General features: G+C 36.1%; 1 protein-coding gene across 2 annotated transcripts in view; it reads left to right on the top strand.

Moving 5' to 3' along the window:
• Positions 1-26,038, top strand: part of pard3ba (par-3 family cell polarity regulator beta a) — a 143,978-nt gene that overhangs the window by 108,298 nt on the left and 9,642 nt on the right. The window contains exons 19-23 of one of the 2 annotated variants that reach the window (XM_052545470.1): positions 3,858-3,899; positions 4,195-4,284; positions 5,100-5,363; positions 12,917-13,025; positions 23,945-24,015. In XM_052545470.1, the coding sequence (XP_052401430.1) occupies positions 3,858-3,899; positions 4,195-4,284; positions 5,100-5,363; positions 12,917-13,025; positions 23,945-24,015 (576 nt within the window). The remainder of the gene's footprint in view (positions 1-3,857; positions 3,900-4,194; positions 4,285-5,099; positions 5,364-12,916; positions 13,026-23,944; positions 24,016-26,038) is intronic. The other variant, XM_052545471.1, reaches the window with a different exon arrangement.

The raw sequence follows: 26,038 nt of genomic DNA, 5'->3' as shown, positions 1-26,038 counted from the left end.
AATTACAGTGCATGCACACAATTCTGATCAACATTTGTGTCGTTTTTTCTCATTTCACACCATCTTCGCCTTTAACGTTAGCCTGTAATTTTCACTGCAAATTTTAAGTCTCCCAAGAGCCACATAGACCGTCTTAATCTCAGGTTAACAACCAAAGTAATGCTAATTCACTTTGCAAACTCAATTTAGACCGTATTAAACCGTTAGTATGCTACCTTGGGCTACATACAGTACCTCAACCTTATGCTGACAACTCTTGGAAGTGTAATCAGCTTCCAAGGGCATGCTTCGCATTTGCTACGACAATCGAATCCACCTGAATGCTTCAGGCCTCAGGTAGATTGAGCCATCAGCTAGGTTTTCAAGACACATGGGCTGAATTACAAACTAGTGTTGGAAAACCTAGTGCTTAGCTAGTCCTTAGTCTCGCTTAACCAGATTTTTGACTGTCCACTTGAAGGCTGGTCCTGTTTGCAGCTTATTATGGTCAAGAACCGAAAGATATGAAATGTTTAATAGCCACCATCATGTCCATATCAAAGATGGCAGAAAGCAGCTCTATGGTCTATAACAATGAATATTTTTAAGATACTTTTGTTTCATTGATTTATATTTTATTTTATTTGAACATTTTGATAGTTCACCTTCAGTTGCTGGTCCCTGTTGACTTCCATAGTATGGAGAGAAAAAAAAAAAAAAAAATAACTGCAACTAAATGTGACCTATCCCTTTAAGGTATTATTTTAGATACCATATATAAATAATCCTGTAGTTTGTGTAAAAATGTTGCAAAGGTATTCAAGTGCTTATCCACTGGAATGACAAATTTTTTTATGCAATTATTTTGCTTCTGTATTTTGTTTTATATGGAAACTCATTTGTTCACATTGAAAACAAAAGCATGTTTTGGCAAATCTTAATTATGAATAAAAAGTTAAAAAAGATAAAAAGTGTAAATATTCAAATGTAGAAATTGAGAGAGAAAGAGGTCAAAATAGTTTTTGTGAATTATGAGTATCAATTTTAACTTTATTTTTATAATTTTAATTTATCTCATAATTATGACATGTTATTTCATAATTTTTACTAGTTATAATTATGACTTTCATAAGTGCCAATGTCAGGGTTTTTTTCCCCTCGTAATTATGACTTCTGAATTATATAGAAATTGAGAGATAAAGAGGTCAAAATTGTGAGATTAAAGAGTCAGAATAGTTTTTGTGAATTATTAGTATAAATTTTAACTTATAGTTTTATAATTTAGAATTGTATTTCACATTTATCATTCATATTTTTTATTTTTCATCATTTTGGCTTGTTATAATTTTGAATTTTTACTTTATAGTTGACTTGTCAATTTCAGCAATTTGTATGTCATAATTCTGAACTTGGTATGATGATTTTAATTCTAATCTATTTATTATGATTTAGTAGGTACAAATTTAGATTTTCTATCTCATAGCTGTCATGGTATTTCATAATTTTGACTTGTTGACTATTTCATAAATGGCTTATGCCAGTGTCAAGGTTTTATCTGATAATTATGACATGTATGTTTTGTAATTTTGACTTGTCATCATTATTACTTTATTTTTTTTATTTTTTTGGGAAATGGCCTTCCATAGCTTGAGACTCGAGTGCCTTATACTTCAAGTCAGACCATACTAGGTGCACTTGAAAGTGGCATTGCTAGCCTGTACTTCCTCTGATGGAAATCGCCACTACAGTAAGCATTACAATATTGCTGTATTTTAACTTGGTATTATCTACTGCTATTATAAAAATAAGAAAATAAACAAAATGTTTCAGGAAGAATTTTGAATTCCTTATTATGCTTTTACAATAATACCTGTGGATACTGTAGTTAGCATGGTCATTTTTAGAAGGATCAGGTCACTCGGTACTGTATTGTGATGTTAAGTGGTCAATAATCAAGTAGAGTTGTGTGAGCTCTGTGTTGCGTGTTGACCGGAGCTGCGCTCACACGGATCGAGCAGGACTGCAGCACATTGATATTCAGGCCACGACTCCCTCCGGTTTTAATGAGATTGCTTAAGGGCAAGGCAGATCTAGCATGCCAGCTGCCGGTATTAGATCGCTCCAGCCTAATGAGATAAATACAGTCATTAGTGTGTGTGTGGGGCTGGGAAATGGAGTACTATTGAGGCATAACGCACAGGAGACACAGCGAGAGGATGCTGAATCCAGCCGGACCCTTGAATCGCTTGTGGGGAAGTGTTTGGATCATGTAGTCACGGCTTATCTTGAGCAAACATGCAAGTACATTATGTCAGTAAACTGAACCCTCGGGCGATATCTGTGTCAAATTAAAAAGAAATTTAGGAATCTTGGGAGCTGAGGTTTGTGATTATTCTAGACTGGAGTGTGTGTTTGTGGAAATCTAATAGAATTCTCCATTGTTAATAGACTTGCGCTGTCAACATTGTTATTTAGATGAATGTTTATTGGGTGAATCTCATGAAAAATGTTAAGAAGTGTTCATGTCATTTTTCACATGAAAACAAAAGCATATGTTCATAATGAAAATAAGTCTATTTTAGGACCATTAAGAATTTTTGCATTGCAACATGACAATTAAGCACATTTTACTCCTTCCCGAATTATTGTAATAACCTTAAAAATATCATTTTAAAATCTAATAAAAAAAGTTTCTCATTACTTTAATGCAAAATAATATTGACATTTATAATATTGACACAGCCAGTTTTACTCACTGAAATATTTATCATAAAATTATTACTCCATAATTGTATTAGTCTTACACGCATGCCATACAGATAATGTAGACTCGTGCATTAATCTGAGTGATGACTGCTATTGTGGGAGTGGCTTGATGGAGCGCAGGAAATGCAGATAACATGATCTTTGACCCTTAAGAAACTTTCATTAATGCTGTCACGTAACCAATCTGTCCAAATATAAAATTAAGTGAATAGCTAACAACTACATTGAAATAAAAATGTAAAGACTGTATAAATATAAAAAATTGCGGATCTAAATAATTGGGAATCTTGTTAAAAAAAAATTAAATATATATAAACAGTGCATATTTCTTTTATCTGTTATAACATGTACTTTTGTTCGCTTGCCAGTTTCCTTCTAAAAGTCCAGAAATTTGTCAAGTTTTTCGTCAGGTGTCTTTTTTAATATGATAATATGATATCATTACGTTGCCGTCTTGCTGCCAGCCAATAGCTGCACTGCTGATCATGGTTTTGAGTATCGATACGTACCCCCTTTTAAACCAACCTATGAACGCGCAATTATCTCAGATAACTCAATCCATCCATACTTAACTGAATTAGCCAGGTACTGATTAGCGCAATGATATCATCTTGGACGTGACATTTGATCTCGGATGTAATAAGTGACGTACGAAAAACTGGACCCAGGACTTTTGTTTTGTGTGTTGTGTTATATGTTATGTTTTGTTTTGCTTCAAGGGGGAAAATGTGCTTCAATATCCTGAAATGAATAACACAATACAAAAAAATTAAATAAAAATAAATAAATAAAAGTAATGTTCTTAGAATAAAATTGTGTTGTTGTTTTTTAAGAAATTAGATTTCTCTTTGTGAGATTCACTCATCACATCCAACAGTGAATGCTTGGTAATTCACAGAGTTATCTTTTTGGGTTGTGTATCAGTTGATTGTTTGGATTTCATATTGATCACCCATGTAGTGTACCAGAAGCTGCTTCTTTTTACATCTGACACTGATGTTTCATTACGGCCTCACTGTCCAGAGATCACGTGATCATCTCACCCCCGTCTCTCATTATTAGCTTTATTCTTGATATAACCTTTTCTTCTTCTGTCTTTATCTGCCTGTCAGCATGGAGACGCCGCCTGACCTCAGATCAGTGCAGAAGAATATGTGAGTTTCTGAAGGTTTGGCGTGGAGATGGGCTAGTAAAATCACTGCAGGGCATTGTATACTGATACTGCTTGGTTTTGCAGGCGTGTGTGTGTGTGTGTGTGTGTTTGCAGGCTGGTACATGGGGAACCAATCATTGGAGTTTCTACAGCAAATTCTGCTTTGGTACTTGGAAGTGCAGGGAGACTGTTGAGTCACCAATTATAAAAACATAACACATCTTCCCCTTTCCTCTCTGTCCATGCTCTTTCTTTTTTTTTTCTTCTACTCTTGCTATCTTCAAACTCTCATCCAGGTTTGGGAGAAAAAACAAACCCAAGGCTAAAGAACTGGGCGCTTTGAGTGAAGAAGAGGTGGACAAGAGCGAACCTGAGATTCTGTCCAAGTATGTTTACCAGTCATGTGATGTGTATTATTCAATCCACAAAGTTCAATTCCAAAATAGAAAAATATGCAAATTTACCAATCTGAATCTGTGGTAATGATCGATGAATTCTTGATAACTACCCCATTGGTTTAATTGGTTGTTGTCTTATAAACACATTAAAACTCAATCTTAATGTCTTTATATTAATTGTTTTTGGGTGGTTAACCCTTCCACAAAAAAAGTGAGACAAGTTCTGTCATTATTGACTTGGAATTTTTTTTTCTATATCTAAGAAAGAATGTTGACTTGTCATAATTTGGACTTTTGATTCCATAATTGAATCTCAGACTCTAGTCAGTATTTCTGTATATAAGATATTTCTGGCCTATTTTGTTTATATGATGTTAGAGTATATCTTATATTAGAGCTGTATTTCCAACCCACACCAACAGTACACATTTTGAATGTCTCCCTCATCTGATGCATTCATTTTAGGTCTTGGAGTCTTAACTAACAAGCTGATGAGTTAAATCAGGTGTAATTGATTAGGAAGAGTTGGAAAATGTGAAAAATGTTGCTCTAGGAACAAGTTAAGGAAATTTAGAGTACATTCACTGTAAATTCATTGATTTCAATGAGAATGATGTATTGCAAGCATGTAATGAAAAATAGTAAGGGTTTGCAAAAAACTAAATTTTGTCAATAATGATGCAGCTATTTCTGCCCTAAAAAATGCATCTAACTGATCTAACACATCTCTGTTCAACAAACGCTCCAAGCTCATTTGCTTAATCATCCAAGATATCCTGAAGAACATGTTTTTAATTCCACAGAAGTGAAAGGAGCAGCCCTGCTCCTGACCGCGCCATCTTCCCTGACGTCGAAGACGATGACATGGATCCCAACTATGCTCGGATCAGCAATTTCAGAGAACCTCCCGCCTCCGGTCAGCCCCCCTATCCACCAGGAACTCCCACCCATAACTACTCTCAGCCTACAGTCCCCGCCCCCAACAGAGAGCTGCCCAATGAGGATGTGCTAGAGGGGCTTTATGCTAAAGTTAACAAGCAAAGAACCGCCCCTCCAAAGCCTGACAGGTGAGAACCAGTCCATCCTTTTGTATGGATACCTTGCATGAAACGCCACATTTTGTCAAATTTAGTTTTGCTATGTATTGCATTGCTTTTTTTTTTTTTTTTTTTTTGCTTTGCTTTGTGTTATGGTTTGTTTTGCTTTGCTTTGTGTTTGACCAGTACTGATTATATTTACAATGACCAGTAGCAGAACCATTTTTTTAAATTATTGTTTTATCTCTGCTGTTTGACGTTTTCGTTTAATTGTATGATAATAAGACTTACTGTTTTTACAACAGTAAACACGCATAAGCAACAGTAAAACAACAACAATTATAATAATATATTAAAATGATTGTTATTATTATTATTATTATTATTATTATTATTATTATTATATTATATTTGTAAAGAATATTATGTGAAATATTATTATTATTATTATTATTCAATATTCATAATACATATTGTGTTCTACTGTTGTAGTATAATACTACTGTACAATGTTTTTATTTAATTTAGTTTTTTATTAATATCATTATTATTGGTCCAACCGATTATATAATAATAATAATAATAATAATAATAATAATAATAATAATAATAATGCATTTCTTAACTCACAAACTCCTCGTGGCTGTCACACTGTAAAAGTAAATAAATTAAAGTTATAATACTTGTTGAAGCTGATATCAAAGGCAGAAAACATTTTGCTTTGGCACTCTACATGCAACATACCAGAAATCCAGGCACGTCGGTAACGAACGCTTTGGCCTTTTAGTGGAATCAAGCTGAAATATTGACAGACAGGTCTGTGAAGTCATTTGTGATTTACTGTGTAGCTGTACAGTCTGTATATACAGAGGGATTGTACGTCTCACTGGTGAGTTTTTAGTCCGGGTTGAGTGGTCCCAACGACCGAGACCATTGATTTGTTGTCTGGCGGTAATTATGCGTGAGTGTTGCAGTGTCCGTGGGGACCGTGTTCATTCTTGCTCTCGTCCTACCATCGATTCACACAAGATTATCTTCCGTGCGCTGTGCTGTCCACCGTAGCTCAGAAGAGCCGTAATCCCATCTCACACAGAGTCTCACTCTGAGAAATACACTCTGAACCTTTTCCGTTTCCTTCCGTTCCTTACAAAAATACAGCAAAGTTTTAGGCAAAATACTATAACTAGTAACTATAGTAGTACTACTGTAAAAATACTGAGAAATGATTCAGACCATGCAAGAGAGTTCCTTTTTTTTGATGAAACTGGAGATTAAAGCCTACTAGATCACATACGTATTATGGTATGACCTGCTGGAACTTTGGTTTTTAGGCAGAAATTTATATAATTGCCCTGAAAACATTTTGTAAGGGCTTTTCTCCTACACATCATAACATAAAAGAAACATACATTTTCATAATGTTTGGGGAATTCTGCTGTAACTTTCTTCCGTTTCGGGTATATGCTGAAGAGCTGGGCTGAGTTTGGAGTCTGTAGAGTTAAAGCTCTGGGAGGAGTAGCAGTTGCAAAATTTTGGGTCAGAAGAAGAAGAACTAGATAAAAAAGTTTGTCAAGACAAACTTTAAGTTGGCTTGAGAAAGCCTGACCAGAAAGTTTGAAAAGTTTAGAAAGTTTGAAAAGTTTAAAAATGTGAAAAGTTAAAAAAAGACAGTGATTAACATTGCTAGCATTACAAGCAAGTGACTACCATGTCACTGGCATGATTAGCAAAGTTGCTAGCATGTTGTTAGCATGATTAGCAAATGACTAGCATGCATTTAGCATGATTAGCAAGGTATCTAGCATGTCGCTAGCATAATTAGCAAGTGACTAGCCATGTCGCTAGCATGTCTCTAGCATGTTTCTAGCATGATTCGCATGCGACTAACATGTTGCTAGCATGATTAGCATGTTGCTAGCATGATTAGCATGTGACTAACATGTCGCAAGCAAAATTAGCAAGTGACTAGCCATGTCGCTAGCATGATTAGCAAGTTACTAGCATGTCGCTAGCATGTTGTTAGCATGACTAGCATGCGGCTAGAATGTTGCTACCATGATTTTAGCATGTTGCTAGCATGTTTCTAGCATGATTAGCATGCAAATAGCATGTTTGCTCGCATTGTTGCTAGCATGTTTCTAGCATGAGTAGCATTTTGCTAGCATGTAGATAGATAGATAGATAGATAGATAGATAGATAGATAGATAGATAGATAGATAGATAGATAGATAGATTAGATGAGTTTGAATGAGTTTAAATTGATTAGCATCGAAGCTTGATTGAGTCTAATTGGATTTGGAACTTGGGTCATCTGAACATCCTGTCAATGAAAGTCTATGGGATTTTTATGATTTTTAATCTTTATTTTTATGAAAATCATAAGTCCAATCAGTTAGAAAAGATATAGGACACCGTTTTTTTCTTCTTCTCTTTTTTTTTTTTTAACTGTAAGCTGAAAGATTTTTGTGATGTTCAATTTTGAACAAATTACGTTTATGAGCCATAGATAATATGGTAAACCAACCACCACAAAACCATAGTTCCTACAAATATTGTTACTACTGGTAATCATAGAATATTACAGGATGTCAATCAAACAATTTTTCTTTTATTAGTTACACAGCTTAACAATACAAATATTTTTATTTTAATTCAATGCAAGTTTATTTGTATAGCGTTTTTCACGATACAAATCATTGCGAAGCAGCTTTACAGTAAACTGTAAGTTTCTGCATTAATAATACATTAGAAAACATGGGTCGAGTGTGTGTGCGCACTAGTCTTGATTTTCATGTCAGAGAGCAAATAAGAAAGAAAGATAGCGGGAAAGAGACGGTCAATTAAGCACAAAGTAACAGCCAGACAGATACGCGAAGCCCCCCTCCTCATCTCACTGTCTCGCGTTCTCCAAGTGCTGATGTCTCATCTACTTTAGCAGGGTACTTAATTACCATTCTCTCTCTCGCGTGTCGCATGACTGCTCCTAACAGCCCTTTGTTCTTACTGGCGTTTTGTGCATAATAGATGTGACTAATAAATGTTAGTGCTGATCAAACATGGAAAATAGAGCCTCACTTTCCTTGTTTAGGAGAGTTTGAGCACCGCACGGACGTTTTTCAGCAGAAATGCTGACACAGAGTCAGTGGCGGCCAACAAAGCTGGACCCGGCTCCAGATTTCTGGATAGCATCCAGCGCTGAGGAATAGGCTTAATCGAACTAATGGCCCACCAGCCGTGTACTGTGGCCAACTCTAATTCTTTGAAGAAACTGCTGTTTCCTAACGCCTTTCCTTCTCTTCTACATTGTTTTCCATCACGTTGGAGCAGTAAACACTGTTAAGATGGATCTGTAGCCATTTTGCTTGTATATCTACATCTTCCCGTGAAATTAGTGGTCAGGAAGGAAGGCGTAACCCTCACAAAAAAGGGTTAGAATACTGTCCAACTTCAGCATTTCTTCTACCGTAGTAACTAGAATTTCACCCACATTTTAATTCCTACATGGAAAATTTTAAATTATTACAGTTATATTTTATTCTATTTTGTTTTATTTTTTTATTTTATCTTATTTATAAAACATTTCTAGCTATGATATAATATATTTTCACAATTAAAAAAATACAGATATGCAATTTTATTTTGTTTTATTTTATTAGTCAGTGGCTATGACTAAATAGCTTTTTAAGTTGCTGATGAAAATGAACTTTGAAAATGTAGTAGTAGATGTGCTTAATAATAATAATAATACACAATATTGTTGTTATTATTGTTATTATTATTATTATTATTATACTAATAATAAAATCTTAATATTATTTTGTGTGTATATATATTTAATTGTAATAGTCAGTGGATATGATTATTGAAATTTTGCCTTTGAAAGTTTATATGTTCCTCATATAAATGTAGTTTAAAATATAGTGGTGGTATTATTATTATTATTAATTGTAATAATTGAAATAAAATCGTATAAAAACATGTTTTTTGTAGTAATAACAAATATTGTGATAACTGGTATTATGGCCTAAAATAGTGTAAGGGGTCAACTAAAGTGTGACAGTATTTCAACCATAGTCCTGACCCTCCAGCTTGATTTTCAAGATGTGTATCCAATCAATCAAACGAATGAATGAAAAGCTCTTTGTATCTCATTTCCAAGAGCATTTCCTGTGGTGATCTTGTGGCCACACACACATCTCTGACAGCCCTATCAAGACCGAGCAAGACTGCGTAATTGAACAGTGGACATATTCATTAAGACCTCAATGGCAGGTGTGTTTAGAAAAGGCTGTCATTTCTGATTGCAGGCCTGTGTGGTGGCATCCAGCTGGAAAAGATGGCAGCCTGTTGTCAGATCTCATTATACAGCACGTCCTGCAGAAATAAGATAGAGGTATAGAGATGAATTAAACGGGAAGCGGAGAGAAGTGCGTCACAGTTTCTGCCATTACCTGTGTGTCAATATCTATTCATTCATGGATTATTTGGCTGCCTGTGTTGACAGCTTCACCGTCAGATTGTGGATTAATTTCCCCGTCTACGTTATCATATTCGTTAGTTAGTGAAAACTGATTCAAGACCAGCATTCCTTGTCAGAGAGTTGAGAAATATATGGGATTTTGCTATTTGCTATTTGCTATTTTACATGAAAAATAGTTCTTAACCAATCAGAATCGTGATCAAAAATATCGGTTTTATTATATGTTTAAAGGGGGGGAGGGGGAACAATGGTGTTTCGTGTATTCAGAGTTGTTCACAGTGTTAAAGAGATGGATTCTCATGCTAAACATGGCCAAAGTTGTAAAAAAATAATTTGAAAGAATGACTGAGAATTTCTGTGCCCAAAATCTTACTTCCGGGTTGGTACAGGTTTAGGCTGTGGGTTTTTTTCGATCGTGAATCTAATGATGTAGACGAGAGTGGAACTCCTTATATTAGATTTTCTCTCGGAAAAGCGCGCCCGCGCACACGACGGGAGGAGAGCGAGACCACACACATCAAATCGTCGTCAGCGCTGCGTAGGATTTGTTCAAGAATGTCTCCAAATAAGTGTGTTTTTGGATGTGAGGGAAAGTTTACCGTGTTCAGCTTCCCCAAGAACCCAGCGTTTCATGAACAGTGGATGCAGTTTGTTTTTCCGGGGCAGCAAAGGAGTGTAGCAAGTACCTTTCTCATTGGAGTGACGAATGTTTTATAACCAAGGCCCATGTCGACGCTGGATTTGCACATCGTTTGCTATTAAAACATGGAGTCGTCCCTGTGATAAAAGACGCCATTCAATTGCATCAGATTTCTGTCTTTTGTTGGAAATCAGCACATAAGTGAATATATGTTCATGGAAACAACACAAAACATCAGTATTATAGCTCTGCTCACAGCACGCCTCCAGGAGCTCGGCTTTTTCTGGAGAGAATCGGAAAGCTGGATTTTTCTTTTATAAATCTGATAAAACTAAGGAAATTTTGAATATATGAAGGATGCAGTACTACTCTATAGGTACTCAAGATTAACATGAGATTAGGTGAAACTGTGTATGTTATGTACCATTAAAAAAAAGAAAAAAAAAAGAAAACTTTATACCTAATTTATATATTTTATTTTAAAGTATAGGTTATTCGCAAACAGTTTTTTCAACCAAAACTATAGACTCAAACAAGAACATGTTTTATAACTTTTATTAAACAGTCCAATTTGACGAATAATGTGAAAAGTGTACAATATTTAGTTTTTTATTATTTCTTATAATTAATCAAATTTATTATATTATCACATTCTAATTCAATGTAATTAAATGTATTTAATTGTTAATGTATTTGCACATGTAATTATAATTGAATATGTAACTATGCAATAAAATAAATGAATTAACTGCCTACCTAATTGTAATGCAATTATAAATGTCAATAAATATATTTCATTAATTATTAATTTAATATTTACAAACAGTTTGCTCCACCAAAATGGTCATCTAACATAATTATTTTCCTATTCTCTCCAGAAATGTTTGAATGAATTTTTTTATTATCTGAACAATATATATATTTTTAAATCGACTACGAAATAAAAGAACATATTATAGAATATTTAATCTATCTATTGTTAGATTTTATAATTTTTTTTTTTTTTTAAATATTTTAATTGCATATTTACACTATAAACTATTTATATTATAAAATAGTCAAGTGAAATTAAATGACATATATAAAAAAAAAGTCTTACCAAATTTGGTATGGAGAGGGGAAGAAACCTGAGTGATTTAGACCAAATGGGAGAGCAGACATCTCTCACATTCATGGCTAGAGCTCGCACATGCTCAGTTAGCACTGCATTCTGTTGCTCAACACGTGCACTAATTAGCTTTACTCAGATGTAACATAAACGGGTAAATCAAGCAGGAAACGGCCACGGTCTGTGATGATGATCTCAGATTGCTCTGTTTGTCTCAGAGAGGGAAAGGTAATATCTCCGGCTTCGCTCGCTATCATGATACACTAAATGAACTGCCGATGACAGCCGCTCTCTCGTTTGTGTGCGTTTAACCATCCATATAAATGTGTGGTATTTTCTGCAGCACGTGTGCACTGTATTCTGTTTCCCCGTGTTTCTTCAGCCAGTCCCTCTAAAGCACTTCAGGTCGGCTCCAGTCCTGTAACTAATATGAATATGATGCATACATGCTCGACAGGAGCTAATTAAACATTGATAGTGTTTCTCATTCAGAGGGTCATGTGCACTCTCAATCAGAATGGCAGCTCTAATTGCGTTCTGTGGGATTAGATAATGGATGCTGTTCCTGCTCCGCTTGTCCTCCGCCAGCTGCTGGAGAGCCAGAGATCGCTGCCTCCAGTATTTTCAATTATTTTCAAGTTGCCAACATCTGTGGAAGAAGTTTCTAGAAAGTTATACATGTTCTTTTGGTACAGCTATGTGTTTTTATAGTTGCATATTCTAAGTAGATGTAAATTTGTGTTAGGGGTGCTGTGGAGAGCAAATTTGATTGGGAGAGATCTCTCTCTCTCTCTCTCTCTCTCTCTCTCTCTCTCTGTGTGTATGGTTAATTAAGTGGTGCTGTACTATTCAGTTAAAGTGAAAGTTGAAGCTGTTTAAATGTTGATTTTATAATGCCAGTTCTGCTCTGAATCAATCCATGCCCTTAGGTTACATGTGTGTTTATGGAGCTTACAGATGGATAATTCAGGGCACTGAATTTTACATCAAGTGCAGTTTATTTTAGCTGCATTTGATTTAGAAATCCGACAAACTGAGTTGCATATTAAACACTCGTCAAACAAAACACTTCTCAAAAGATGAGAGATTTACTGTAGTATACATAAATACTGTTCTTGATGTGGTGACTTATATTTGCTATTAAACATCCCCTTACTTTTCATTCTCATTTGTTTACATTTTTATCTGATGAACTTTTATTTCATAGGGATTAGTGTTGCATATCCTTATATAATATTTTAGAATTCTTCTTTTCTTTTGCATGTTAATTAATAATGCTTAATGTCGCTGAATGGATTGTGTTTGAATGGAGCGCGTCTCTTATCTGTTTCGTTTCTTCATCTGTGTGTTGCAGTAATGAAGAGCGCTTGCAGCAAATCAGGAATCAGCTTCAGCAGGTGAGACCGGCTCCGTCCTACGATGACCTGAGCGCCCGAAGACGACCGGAGTACGACCCTTCACGAGTGAGTACTGCGTGCTGTCTTGCTCTCTTTCTTTCTCTGTTGTCAGATAGGAAGTGACAGACTGAGGTCTGGCGGCTCTCTCAGGCACTGATTCAAAGCTCAGATTATCGGGGTTCATCTCGCGCTGTGTTTCGAGCCAGATCTAAAGTACTCAGACTAATCTGTTCATCTGCTCAGACTCAGCAGGGATCTGCTCACTGCACAGCACTGTTTTCCTGCTCACTGGAATAATTATTATAATGTGATAATTTAATACTACAAACCTAATGCCATATTTTGTGAGCTATCGTATTGTTCGGTTTTATTAGAAAATGCAACATCCTATAACATTTCTACGTACAGGAAGTGATATCACTTGCACCCTTTCTACATCAAGATGGGTAAATAATCCCATTCCATGTCCCTTTTTTTTTTTTTTTTGCTGGAAACTAATTTTCTTATGATCTTCATTTCTTTTTAAGAAATAAATTCATTTTTGAAGTGTTTCAAGCCCAGTTTTGTGCCACTTTTAAAAGTGCCACTCTTAGACGTTAATGTGTTAAAATGAAATTGTGTGCATCTGTGAATTCTTTAGCAACTTTCAGAGCTTTCAAACCCAACTTTGAGTTGCTCTTTCACCCTTTAATCATGTCAGTTTCTCTTTTGCTCTGCCCTGCAAACTATATAACAACCACTTATTTCCATATATCCCCACCTTTCTATTTCCACCCCTTTATGTCTTTTTTTGGAGAAGGTTTGCTATGAAATTGAAGGTTTGCTATATTTGTGGTATGCTCTGCATGAACCCACATGTATTTTTAGATCCTGATGTTGAGTAGTTAGCATGTTCTCTAGGTAGTAGTTTGTGTGGGTGTGTGTGTCGCCCAGAGCTTTAAGTGATCTGACCCGTCCCTCGACATCCTGCACTTACACGCCGCACCGCTGGGCACACATGCAAATTCAGCTGCAATAATCCTCCTAGCGTCATGTTTTTTTCATCTATACAACAGCAGTACGTCTCAGTATCATCTTGGTCTTAATGTGTAAACCGAGGGCTGTTTATCAGCAGAAACTCCCACAAATCTTTTGCTTAATAAATAACTAAAGCACTATTAATAAATAACTCTTTGGATCATTAAAGAAGCAAGATATGCACATCTCGCCGTCTGATCCCCGCATTTGTCTCATTTGGTGGCCTTCTCCCACTGCATTATGGGAATCTGTCATTCATGCTGATGATGCGCAGACATGAGTTTCATTAGCACTCTCTTTCCAGCCATAAACATAAGACAGGCCACAAAGATGATTTATCTTTCCACAGCAATAGCGATTTTAATATTCTCTAGAGTTAATTTAACTAGAGTAATGCAATTAAAACAATAGACAATTGCACACCTATTTATTATTTTTAAAGATGAATCATGATTATCATGTTGAAAAAAATAGTTCAACTATATTTAACTGTTCCCTTAAAGGGATAATTTACCCAATTGTCATCATTCTCCCTCGTGTCCCTCCAAACCAGTTTTATTTTAATATTATTTATATACTATTCTATTATAGTATTCTTCTTTTTTATTTTATTTTTATATTTTATTTATATTTCTGTGTAGCTATATTTATTACATTTTAAGAGTTTTAGTACTTAAACTTTCAGTTAGTTGCAATGCACTGGAGAGTTAATGGGGTTCAGTGTTGCCCAGTGTCGTCTTTTGTACTCGTCAGAAGAAAGTGAGTCAGCAGCAATGTAGATGCTGACAAATGTTCATTTCTGGGTGAACTGTACGTTTTTGTGTTAAAATAGTATTAAAAACACTTGTTCTGCTTGCTTGCTACCTTTTAACAGTTTTTGCACTCTTTTTGCATCTTGCATAAAAAAAATAATAAAAGACAAATGGGGCAACCAACATGATGTTATGAAAAGTTACAGTGAGAGATTTGAGATTTATTATGCATGAAAGACAATAAAATATGAATAGAAACCTGCTGAAACAGTAGGAAAAGAAGGGGAAAAGCAAGACGGAACCACCGAAATGAGAAAATTGTAAAATTACGCATAAATCCCTCCTAGAAATCACAAGGTTTGAAAATGGCAAGAGTAACAGTCAGCCTTCTCTTCTGGGCCACTTTAAAACAAAAACTCGATCTAAATTGGAACCAAGGCTTTTTTTTTAGACGCACTTATTGGATCCCTGAACTCTGTCATTACAGCGCCCGGAGCCATGCTCCCGTCCACCCAGATGTCCTGCACTTCATTTCCAGAGATTGAAGGTTGTGTCCAGGGCTCAGCAAAGTTTACAATTATAGTTTATATGATTACACACATCTGCTAAAAAAGCCAACTTCATTGAGAATTTCCAGGAACGACTGGTTGAAAAATAGAAGCTCTGGTGCTGGAAGGAAAGTGACGTGTCCAGTGTCTGATCTTCCTTGCATGGAACACTTTTGTTTTTGTTAAATGGTCATAGGTTAGAGTTAGAGATTTTGATGGTTTTGCTAAATTAGTGCATGCAGTTTTAATGCATTGAGGCAAATTGACATCACACGTGTTCTAAAACATGGTGTAATGAATAATCCCAGTTTTAGTGGTAGATCATATTGCATTCCTTTTGAAATTCAGCTATTACATTTTCATTATTCAACTTTTCATTACAATTCTGTATGAATAATGTTAGGCTATGTAAATATACTCTTATTCAGACCAATCTAAACTATATTTATGGCCGGCATTAAACATATTTAATTAAAGTAATCAGACTTTGCCCTAGTTATATTGATGAATGGTCCAAAAAAGCCATTCTGCTTTTTCCATAGACAATCTTCCACTTTCATGAAGCATCGCAAATGTCATAATCAGATTTGTCTTACATACGCTTTTAAAATGCTTTGCAACCGATTTTGACATTTTAGAATTTGATAGAATAGAAGTTTTCTATTGAACGCTTGTTGTTTTTTTGTCATTTGCAATGTTTTGTTGAATCAAAATTAAATACACAAGCCAGTACCTTTCTTTTCTGTTGATTTGTTCATACCACTTTATCAATTTCAATGTTGTGATTTATCTTGGAGACACTCTTAATGGTGACTGTAGAAGAGCAGCCCTAGTATAAAGATTTAAAAAATGTTCGTGCATTACATGAAGTCATTTCTTTATTGAAAAGTGGCAGTTTACTCAGAAATAGATGAATGAAAATGTGAAATGAATAGAAGAAAGACGAATGATTGCTGTCAGAATAACAGAAGAAATGGAGAAGGACGTTCAGGCCAACATAAGGACTAGCATGTGGCATAGCCGCGCACACACACACGCAAACACAGCAGGGACTGTGGGGTATGATTCATTAACAACAGAAGAATTTAATTGGATTACAGACTGGTGTGTGTGTGTGTGTGTCTCAACTCATCTATGATCTCATACTCGCACAAAAGGGCTGAACCAGTAGAATTTTTTTGACCAATGCCGGGAATAATTATTAATTTATTATTAGTGCAACCATCACTGTCACTATTGCTTATATTAAGGGTTGTTGAACTAACCCCTAAAGGTCTGTGCTGTGGACAGAATATTGTGTGACTTCTTGAGAGGAAGTATGTTGTTACTCCTAAAAATGATCAGGAATTCGGGGTTATGTCTTGGTTGCAACCTGTGCCATTTTTTGTTGATCAAGTTTATTTTGTGATTTCATGGTTTTCTGGACCTGTACTTGGGAGATGAAGTTGGGAAAGTTTCAACATACAAAAATAAAACACTTCTCCAATGCTTAGGCTGTATTGTAGATACATTGCACATCTCTCTTTTTTACAAGTCATGCTAATACTTTTAAACTGAAGCAAGACCAGCAGATCCAGAGCGAAATGCGAAAAGCAGCTTGCAATGACAGAGAGGAAACAGGACAGATGCAGAGAACGAAAGAAAAGAGACAGAAGGAGAGAGAGCGAGAAGATGGAAAATTAAGACGGTTGTCATTCTGATTGTTATCCTCTCTTCCTCGCAACAGAACAGCTTGAGACGAGCATCCTGGCCCTGTCAGGTCTAATTAAGCCAGCATCTGCATCTCCAAACGCACGCGCCTGCTTGACGGGCAGCCGTGACGGCCAAGTGTAAAAGATTGAGTGACAGCGACTAGGTGGCTCTCCAAAGAACCCACAAATAATCCCAAATCCTTAAACCAGGTGCTTGGCATGTCAAAACATATCAACATGAGCTCACGGAGATAGATTAAGAGTGAAGGAAAGCAAGAAATGCAAGGATGGACTGGGAACAACAGGCCTTGACTCATTTTTGCTCTAGCAAGCAGGTCACACCTTCACCGGCAGGTCGAACACGAGTGTTGCAGGAAGGCCAACTCATATCACAGAGCCGTAGCCTTTGTTTGAGAGCAGGAAACCATGGTCGGGAATCTGAATGAAGCCACTAAAACAAAAAGGAAAGAGCGGTGGGAGGGAGCCATCAAGAGACCTCAGGGGAGAAATGAGCAAGGACAGAATAATAACCGTGTCCCTGATTCTTTATTTGGACTTAAAAATGTTTTGCACTTTGGTGGAGGGTTATGGCAGTTTAGGAGTAAGCAGAAAATTTGATTCATAAAAAGCTTTTAATACAGTTTTGACTTCCCTAACATTTTCTTCTTTTTTTCTTTTATACAGTCGAAAGGTGTCAAACACAGAGCCATTCAGAAATGAAGCAAGCAAGCAATCATTGAATCACTCACCTGATTCATTCAAAAGCACTTAATCAAGAACTGGTTCGATGAATTACTTTGCATTCTAAAATATGGATTCATTTCGGAACTTAATTGAATCACTTAACAGATTTACTCAAAAACTTAGAATCATCCAGAAACAAGCACCACAAACACACTAGCAACAAATTATTAAAAAACACGTATTAAAATCACTTATAACATTTTAGCAAACATCTGCAACACCCTAGAAATCAACTATTAACAACCATTCAACCACCTATTGATGCCCTAGCAATCCCTCAGAATATCCAAACAACCACATAGAACATACTAGCAACCGTATTCAACACCTTATCAACATTCTAGAAGCTACCAATTAACAACCACCTAGTAATGCCCATGAAAAACACACCAACCACCACACAGAACTTCCTAGCAACTATCTACAACACCCAAGAACTCATGGAGAATGCCTTAGCAGCAGTGTTAATTTTGTTAACCGAGACGACGATGAAAAATATCCGTTAACAAACATTTTTCCCTTGACTAAGATGAGACGTTGACGAGGTAAAAATAATATCTGATGACGAAATTATAAAGAAATTTATGCCGCGTCTTCGTTAACTACACGAGACTGGAATATAATGTTATTTTGAGGACATTCAAAATCCATCCTATAGGCTATTGTCCCTGTGTTTGTCACTGGGTTGCGATCGGATAAGGGCCGTTGTCATATCTAGTAAGTATAGCAGCAGCAGTGGATGGATAAACTAATAAAATGCAAACTAGCGATCTGAAACAATGGCCTCAGCACCCGAAGGGATAGGGATAGGTAACCAGACGTCCAGTTTTTTTCGGGAGTCACAATTTTTCGATTAAATTAAAGTTAGTGCAGGCGGGATAGGTGGAATCGTGCTCATAAATGTTCTCTCTCGCGCGTGCATGCTCCACTTCCTCAGTTCTCATATACAGCACACGATCAGTTCTCAGCATTCAAATACACACAACAGTCCAAATGTTTATCGTGTAGAGTACCTCAAGTAAATACAGTAGGTTATGGATTAAGTGAACATGTATGCTTTCCATTTTAAGAGAACAGCATTCCAAATAAATACCTATCTGTCATTAATGTTAACCAACAAAAGATGTTAAATAAATGTATACATGTTAAGTAAAACCTGCTGTAATCTGAAAAATGAGTTTAATTTGTATCTCTGTTTTATTTGTCTTATTATGCTTCTTAATAAATATATATATATAAGTTGCTAATTTTTTTAATTTATTCAAGTTTTCAAGTTATTGAATCACTCAACCGGTTCATTCTGCGACACGGATTGATTCAGAAGCACCACTTCTGTGTGGTTTTGCATGGAATTGTTGTTCTGTATAATGTTCAGTGTTACAATCAAAGAAAATGTAGTTGATGTTAATTAAAGGACAAGTCTATTCATGTCATATCCAGTCAAGTTTCATGTGTAATGTCATACAAACAGTGGGTCACACATCACTTGAGTGCTAGATGGCAAAAGCAGCTCTCTTGCACTGAGTTGAGCTCGATACATGAAGAGGTCATGACCAGCCTCCTACAACCTTGTGTCTAAATTACCCTCTCAAAATGGTTCCACCATCTGCTGCTAACAAGCCTGGGCCGTCTGGGCGGCACGACCATGGTTTCTCAGGGCACGTTAGAGGGCATTGGGCCATGACAGCACTACATCAAAGATCAGAATACCACACACACCATGGCCATGGAGACGCTAGGGAGAGAATCATCAGCGATAGAATCACGGCCAGTTTAAGACATGTTTGTTTTAGCACTGAAGTGGAGTACAGTAACGACTTGGTGGAAACTTTGAAAAAAGTAACCTGTCTACCTTGCAGTGACTTTAAACAGTGACTTGAACTAAAGCTTTGCCAACTAAATGAGCCTCATCTAAACCAAACTAAACCAAGATATTGTGTTCAGTAGATGATTTGTTTAAATAAACACTTACTAAATCGGGAGTCATAAAAACCTGCAACCTCCAAGCAGCTTCACAGTATGTTTTCATAACTTGGTTAAAAAAAAAAAAAAATACAGTTTGGAAAAATTCAGTAGGTAATGGAATTCTGGGAAATTAAGTGATCTTATGTAAATTGAAAGTTCATTTACTAAATATAAAGAAATATATACATTTAAGTTAATGTGTCTTGGTGAGATTTTAAACAGGTCTATCTCTCTATAAGGACTATACAACTCCAACAATTTTAAAACTTAATTAATAAATAAACAAAAATAGCTTGATAGCAGTTAAATAAATTTCTGGATTTTCTTTAAACACATGAAATTTTTATTGGAATTATCAGTATAATTTACTGATAAATATATTTAATAAAAATAATAATCTTGGTAACATTTTAAACAGATCAGTCTATTTTTATGAACTGAATCTTAAACTTATAGACTTTTTATAATAGTTTAAAATACACTTATTCCAAGTTGTTTTTTATTTATTTTCAAATCTTTATTCCACTTCCTTATTTTCAAATTGCAATTTCTGCATCCTATTCACAACCACAATGCAGTTCAACATCAACGAGCTGGAGAAGAAGCTGTAGTTTTTATATTTGGAAAATGTGCTCTTATTTTATAATGAAGTGCCAGGCAGTTTTACTTGCTTTCCTAGCTGTGGTGTATAAAAATAAGCGTGTCCGGTGAAGTGTCTGCTACACACACACACACACACACACACACTCAGCCGAAGTGATGAAGCACAGCAGAGGTTTGGGGACATTGCTCACAGCTTGAGTTTCTTGTGGCAAATGCTGAGCACAGTTTGTGTTTGTTGAGAAGTGTGATAAGCTTGTTGGAGTCCAACCACAAAACTTCTATCCTGTCTTTTCCCTCTGGAATAAAGTTTGACTCTGAGCCCAAATCAATGGAATCTCATTACCAAAAAGTAATGATAAAGAACAAAAGTTACTGAGGACTTTAAATTTGCTCCCGTCAAGTTAGTGGAATGTGCGTTTGTCTAATACACAACCAACATGCGTATAATACACCACCATTCCTGATTTATTTTAAGGAAATGTCAATTTTATTCTGCAAGGATGCATTAAATTGTCCTAACGGAACTGTAAAGCCAGTAATGTTTGAGCAGCAAATCAGTATATTAAAAGTACTTCTGAAGAATCATGAGACACTGAAGCCTTGGAGTAATGATGCCGAAAATTCAGCTTTGCATCACAGGAGTAAATTACATTTTAGAACATATTCAAATAGAAAACTGTTATTTTAAATTGTAATAATATTTCATAATATTACTGTATTTACTGGATTTTTTAACAAATAAATGCAGTCTTGGTGAGCATAAGATACTACTTTAAAAAAAACAAAACAAAACAAAAAAATATATATATGTAACAAATCTTTTTTTTTTTTAAGGTGGTGTGTATATACAGTATATATTTAATTGTATGGATACAATGTTTTTTTGGCATTTTATAAATTGTATATTATTCAATTACTATGTGTAGTATAGATGTTTATTGCCAAGCATCTTTGCATATATTTGTAGGTTTTTTTAGGTGACCTTGTCCTTCATGCTTTTCATGTGCTTCTCTGCGTTAAATCAAACTCCTCAAACGCATGCGTCTAATCTCCCTGCATCTGTACGCATGAGTGGCGTATGCCTATTTGTAAACGGTTGCATATTTGTTGTGGCGAGTGTTTGCAGTCTCAGTCGAGTTCACTGGTGTAACATGCACGTTTCTCAGATTCCCAGCATTCACAGCAGAGCACGATTCCTTCATCCGTCCACACAGCCGTTTTGATCTGATAACAGCACCGCAAAGACTCAACTGGTTTTTGGCAGCATGGTTGCCATGGTACCCCATTGCCCCCTACCCCCCACCTTGTGGTGAGGTTTAACAGGGTTGAGCAGGTTTTGTCGATCCTTTCTGACCCCACAGGGTAAAACTCGCCCGGACCACCAAGCCTGTCGTGGCAAAGTTTCAAATTCTCTCTCTCAATTGGAGTCAAGCGTCTGGCAGCAAGCCCACGTCTTGTCCTTTCTGCCTAAAATGCTAATTACCCGCTGAAGATCAATCGCCTGTGCCCGAGATAACATCTGTGGGCAGTGAAGAGAAACACGTGGGTAATGTGGAGGATCCAAAAATCGCTGGAGTCTCTGGTGTTTTGTAATAACCGGCCCTATAAGGAAGCAACACGGTAGCATTTAAACATCCAGCCATTTTATTACTTAAATACATGCATTTATTTCATGATATGTGTTATTTTCCAATATTTTAAATATAGCTTGACCTCTACATTGGAAACTTGGGTCTTTGCTCCCAATAGTGCGATCTGATCTGTGGAGAAAGAAAAGTTGGAGAGAGAAGAGACAGAATAAATATTTCCATCTGTGACAATAAGCACATGACTGATCACCTGTACGTCCAGAGTAGACAGAATAAAGAATGAAAGGACCAGAGGAAAGCGAGGAATTGCTTATCGTTCTGATCATTTGGCGTGCCCAGCGGTCTATCATTCCCACAATCATCTCTTGCTTCTCTAAATGTGACCTTTACGCCGCACGCACTTCGTCATCTCTCTCTCTTACTCTCGCTGACATTCGATCCCTGCGAGACACCTTTGTGTTTAAAGATCACACTTAGCATGCAGGGTAGTGCTCAGGGCCGCCATTACACGCGGGAGGACGTGCACTTATAAATGCCTCATTGAGACAAATGCCACCATTTTCCTCACATAGTCCCCAGAAATGAGCTGCCCTTCTTTACATAATGCCTCTAACCTTCATCTGTCAGGAGCTGCCACACACAGCACTCCCACAATCCCACTGCGGTCATATGAGACTACTGTTAAACCCTGCCATGTGTGTCTAACACAAGTTATTTCTCTTACCCAAGCTTGCAAAGTCTTGGAATAGTCGCGTAAGCTTTAATTATTCATTGTCCTCATAACAAAACCATTGGAGATGTAATGGGAAGATAATGCAACCAATTTGCCTTCATGTTTGCAGAGGCAAGAAAATGCATTAAAAATCAAGTAACATCTTTGTCATTGGCTGTTTGTGTTCTGCACTTTGAGGGTCGTGCTAACTTGAAGTTAATAGCTCATACTGACAGTAATTATAGTATTAAACGGGGTAATTCATGAATCCTGCATATATTAAGTATAACGTTATAAAGTATGGGGGGATGGGGTAATATTACACCCAGAGGGTGAGGAAAATGGTCATGAAGACTTTCTCTGAAGACACTGACCTCTTTTTCTCCACTAAATCAGTCAAGCTGCATCATTTGTGTCTCTTGTTTACTCCTTTCTCCCTCTCTTGCTCTCCCTGATTTATAGTCGTCATACAGACATGATGTGAATTGATCTATCTTCATTACATATTCTAGCTTCAATGCACACTACAACTCTCAAGCTTATCGCCTTTTGATGTTTTAAATCGGAGTTTGAGTTTTCAGCAACAAAAAGTCCCACATTGTAGGGTATGTGAGACACCGCGACTAGTCAATGGAACCAGATTTCAAACTTGTTTAAGGTTAGGATTAAACATATTTAACTTTTTTCCCAAGTCATAAACCTGTTAAACAAAAGCCTATTGGTTTCACTCTTCATGTAAACAGATTTCTTCTTGTATGCTGCTGCTCAGGAATTTGGAAATCTAAACTTCTATTCAGCAATAACACATTCCATTGATCAAAAGGGACAGTAAAAACTTTTAAAATGTTACAAGATTTTATTTTAAATAAATGCTTTGCTTTTGAACTTTCTTTTTGCCAAAGAATCCAGACAAAAATATATAATAATTAAGCTGCACAACTGCTTTCAACACTGATAATGATATGTAGCGGAGTAATAATGGCGTAATAGAGAAATGATGCTGGGAATTCAACTTTGCCATCACAGGAAAAAATTACCTCTTAAAATACATTTAATATAGAAAACAAAAACTGTAAAAATATTTATAGTATTATTTTATTTTTTTTATTGCCTCTTAGATCAAGAGAACACAAACCTTTGAATGGTTGTGTATATAAGTGCAAATCTTATATGTGTGTCTCTTCACATTTTTACATTAAAAACACAGACAAATGAAGTATAAACATTCTTTTCATGATGCACTGGTTTTTATAGTCACTAATGCTTTCTTCCAGTTGTTGAAATTACACTCTTCACCTTTAAAACCACATCTAAATGTCACATTAGATTGTGACAATCTAATTCGATTTCTCTGTGCTCCACAGATCAGAGGGCCTGATCTACGAATGGTCCCCAGATACAACAACTCTGATCAACTGTACGCCTCCGTGCCCAGGTAAGCCTGCGTTTGTGTGTGTATTTTCTCTTGTGCTTAGGTTTGCATGTCCTTGTACCATATGCTGGACATATGTGGCTCTGTTGGATCCAGAGAGTCAACAAAACAAGACTGGGGAAGGTGGAGGGGACTTCCCTTCCTTCACACACACGCTCAGTTTAATCCTCTTTCAGCCCCCTAATTAAATCATGAGTGTTTGCCTTCCGAGTGCTTTTCTCATCCCGTAATATTCACCTGATCTGCTCTCAGAGGACCGGGATCCAGACAGGAAGCTGGGAATGCTATTCTGGCTCACATCCCAGATTCTTAAGTGCTTCAATCATTCTCCTTCAGGAACATACACAGAAATGACATGGCTCAACTGTGGCCTTCAGAATATTGGTAGCTCACAGTAGCTATGTTTCCATCCACATATTTTTATGCATATTTTGGATTATAGCATAAAAAACTGCTGGATGGAAACCCCAAGATGCACTTAAATTCTAAAAATGTGCATTAAAAAAATATTTACGCACAACTGAGTAGGATCAACTTTTTATCCGATATGAAAAAAAATGCGCATAAACTAAGATGGAAACACATTTACCAAATAAATTCCACCATGTGCATTGAAAAAGTCATGTGACTTTGCGCTATGAGATAGGATAACTTGGAAAAACCAGCAGACCGATCTCGTTCACAGCATCTATATGTTGTTTCTGAAAAGTATTTCTGTATACCGTATTTTCGCACCGGAGTATAAGTCGCATTAGTCCAAAAATATGTCATGATGAGGAAAAAAACATATATAAGTCACACTGGACTATAGGTCGCATTTATTTAGAACCAAGAACCAAGAGAGGGCGCTCTCTGTTTTCAGGGAGAGGCTCCAGGAGCACTGAGCAGCATAGAGCGCCCTCTGGTGGCTCTAGACGGTAATGTTTTCTCTTGGTTCATTTCTCTTGGTTCATGTCAAATTAATTTTGATAAATAAGTCGCACCTGACTATAAGTCGCAGGACCAGCCAAACTATGAAAAAAAAGAGTGACTTCTAGTCCGGAAAATACGGTAATTACTGTCTTCCATAACTGCCTTCCCAAACAGCAGGCATCCACCTCTAAAAGCAATAACCACATTTATTACATCTGCTCTGTCTGAACCACAAGTAATTTTTTACATATTACAATTTTTTATATTCAGTGGCTTCTTCTAGTTTTATAGAGATATTTAGTGTCAGAAAATGACGATTTTGTTCTCTTTGACTCGTTGGATGGAAACTGTGCTTTATTCACAATGTTTTATACGATGTTCCAGTTCTGCATATGTTAAATTCGCATTTTTAGATGGAAACATAGCTAGTGTAAGTAAAATGGTTTTGGGTCACATATTTAAATCTAATGGCACTCTGATTATTATATAGATAATTTTAAAGTGCAGTGACATCATTGATGTCTTGCAATTCATGGATATGTCCACTACATCGAACAAAATAACAGTAGTTGACGAACAACAAAGCAGCATTTAGTTTTGTTTTTAAATAAAGGTTTTTCACCCAAGAACACACATTCTGGCATCATCAGATGTTTTGAAAATAATTTTTTGTTCATAAAATTAGACATTTTATGGGATCTTATATTGTTTGAACACCAATATTCTGAAAAATGTCTTCTTAGCTTCTGTCGGCACCAGATATGTCCAAAAAAAATTTCAAATGCAAAAATAAATAAATAAATATTTCCTAATGATGTTCGCAAGATAATCACAAGAAAGAGACATTAGCATAAACTGTTTTCTCTATTTAGGTTTCTTTTTTGGTGGAAAGCTACTTGAAGTGGGTTAAAACTGCATTTTGAGATCTTGTGGACCTAAATGCTAAGGAATACCAACAAAAGTACCTTTTTTTTTTACTTTTTTTTTATAGACCAGAGTTAAATCATGGTATTCTTTGAAGTATCTTAGTAGAGTAGATATGTCATATATGGTAATAATCTACTTGGACTTTATCATATAATTTATCTAGATTTGGAGCTTCAGTCCTATTCGA

This window comes from Carassius gibelio, chromosome B1 (genome assembly GCF_023724105.1).
Source record: "Carassius gibelio isolate Cgi1373 ecotype wild population from Czech Republic chromosome B1, carGib1.2-hapl.c, whole genome shotgun sequence".
NCBI lineage: Eukaryota > Metazoa > Chordata > Actinopteri > Cypriniformes > Cyprinidae > Carassius > Carassius gibelio.
Note: the sequence above shows the minus strand (reverse complement) of the source record. Positions and strands in the feature narration are given on the sequence as shown.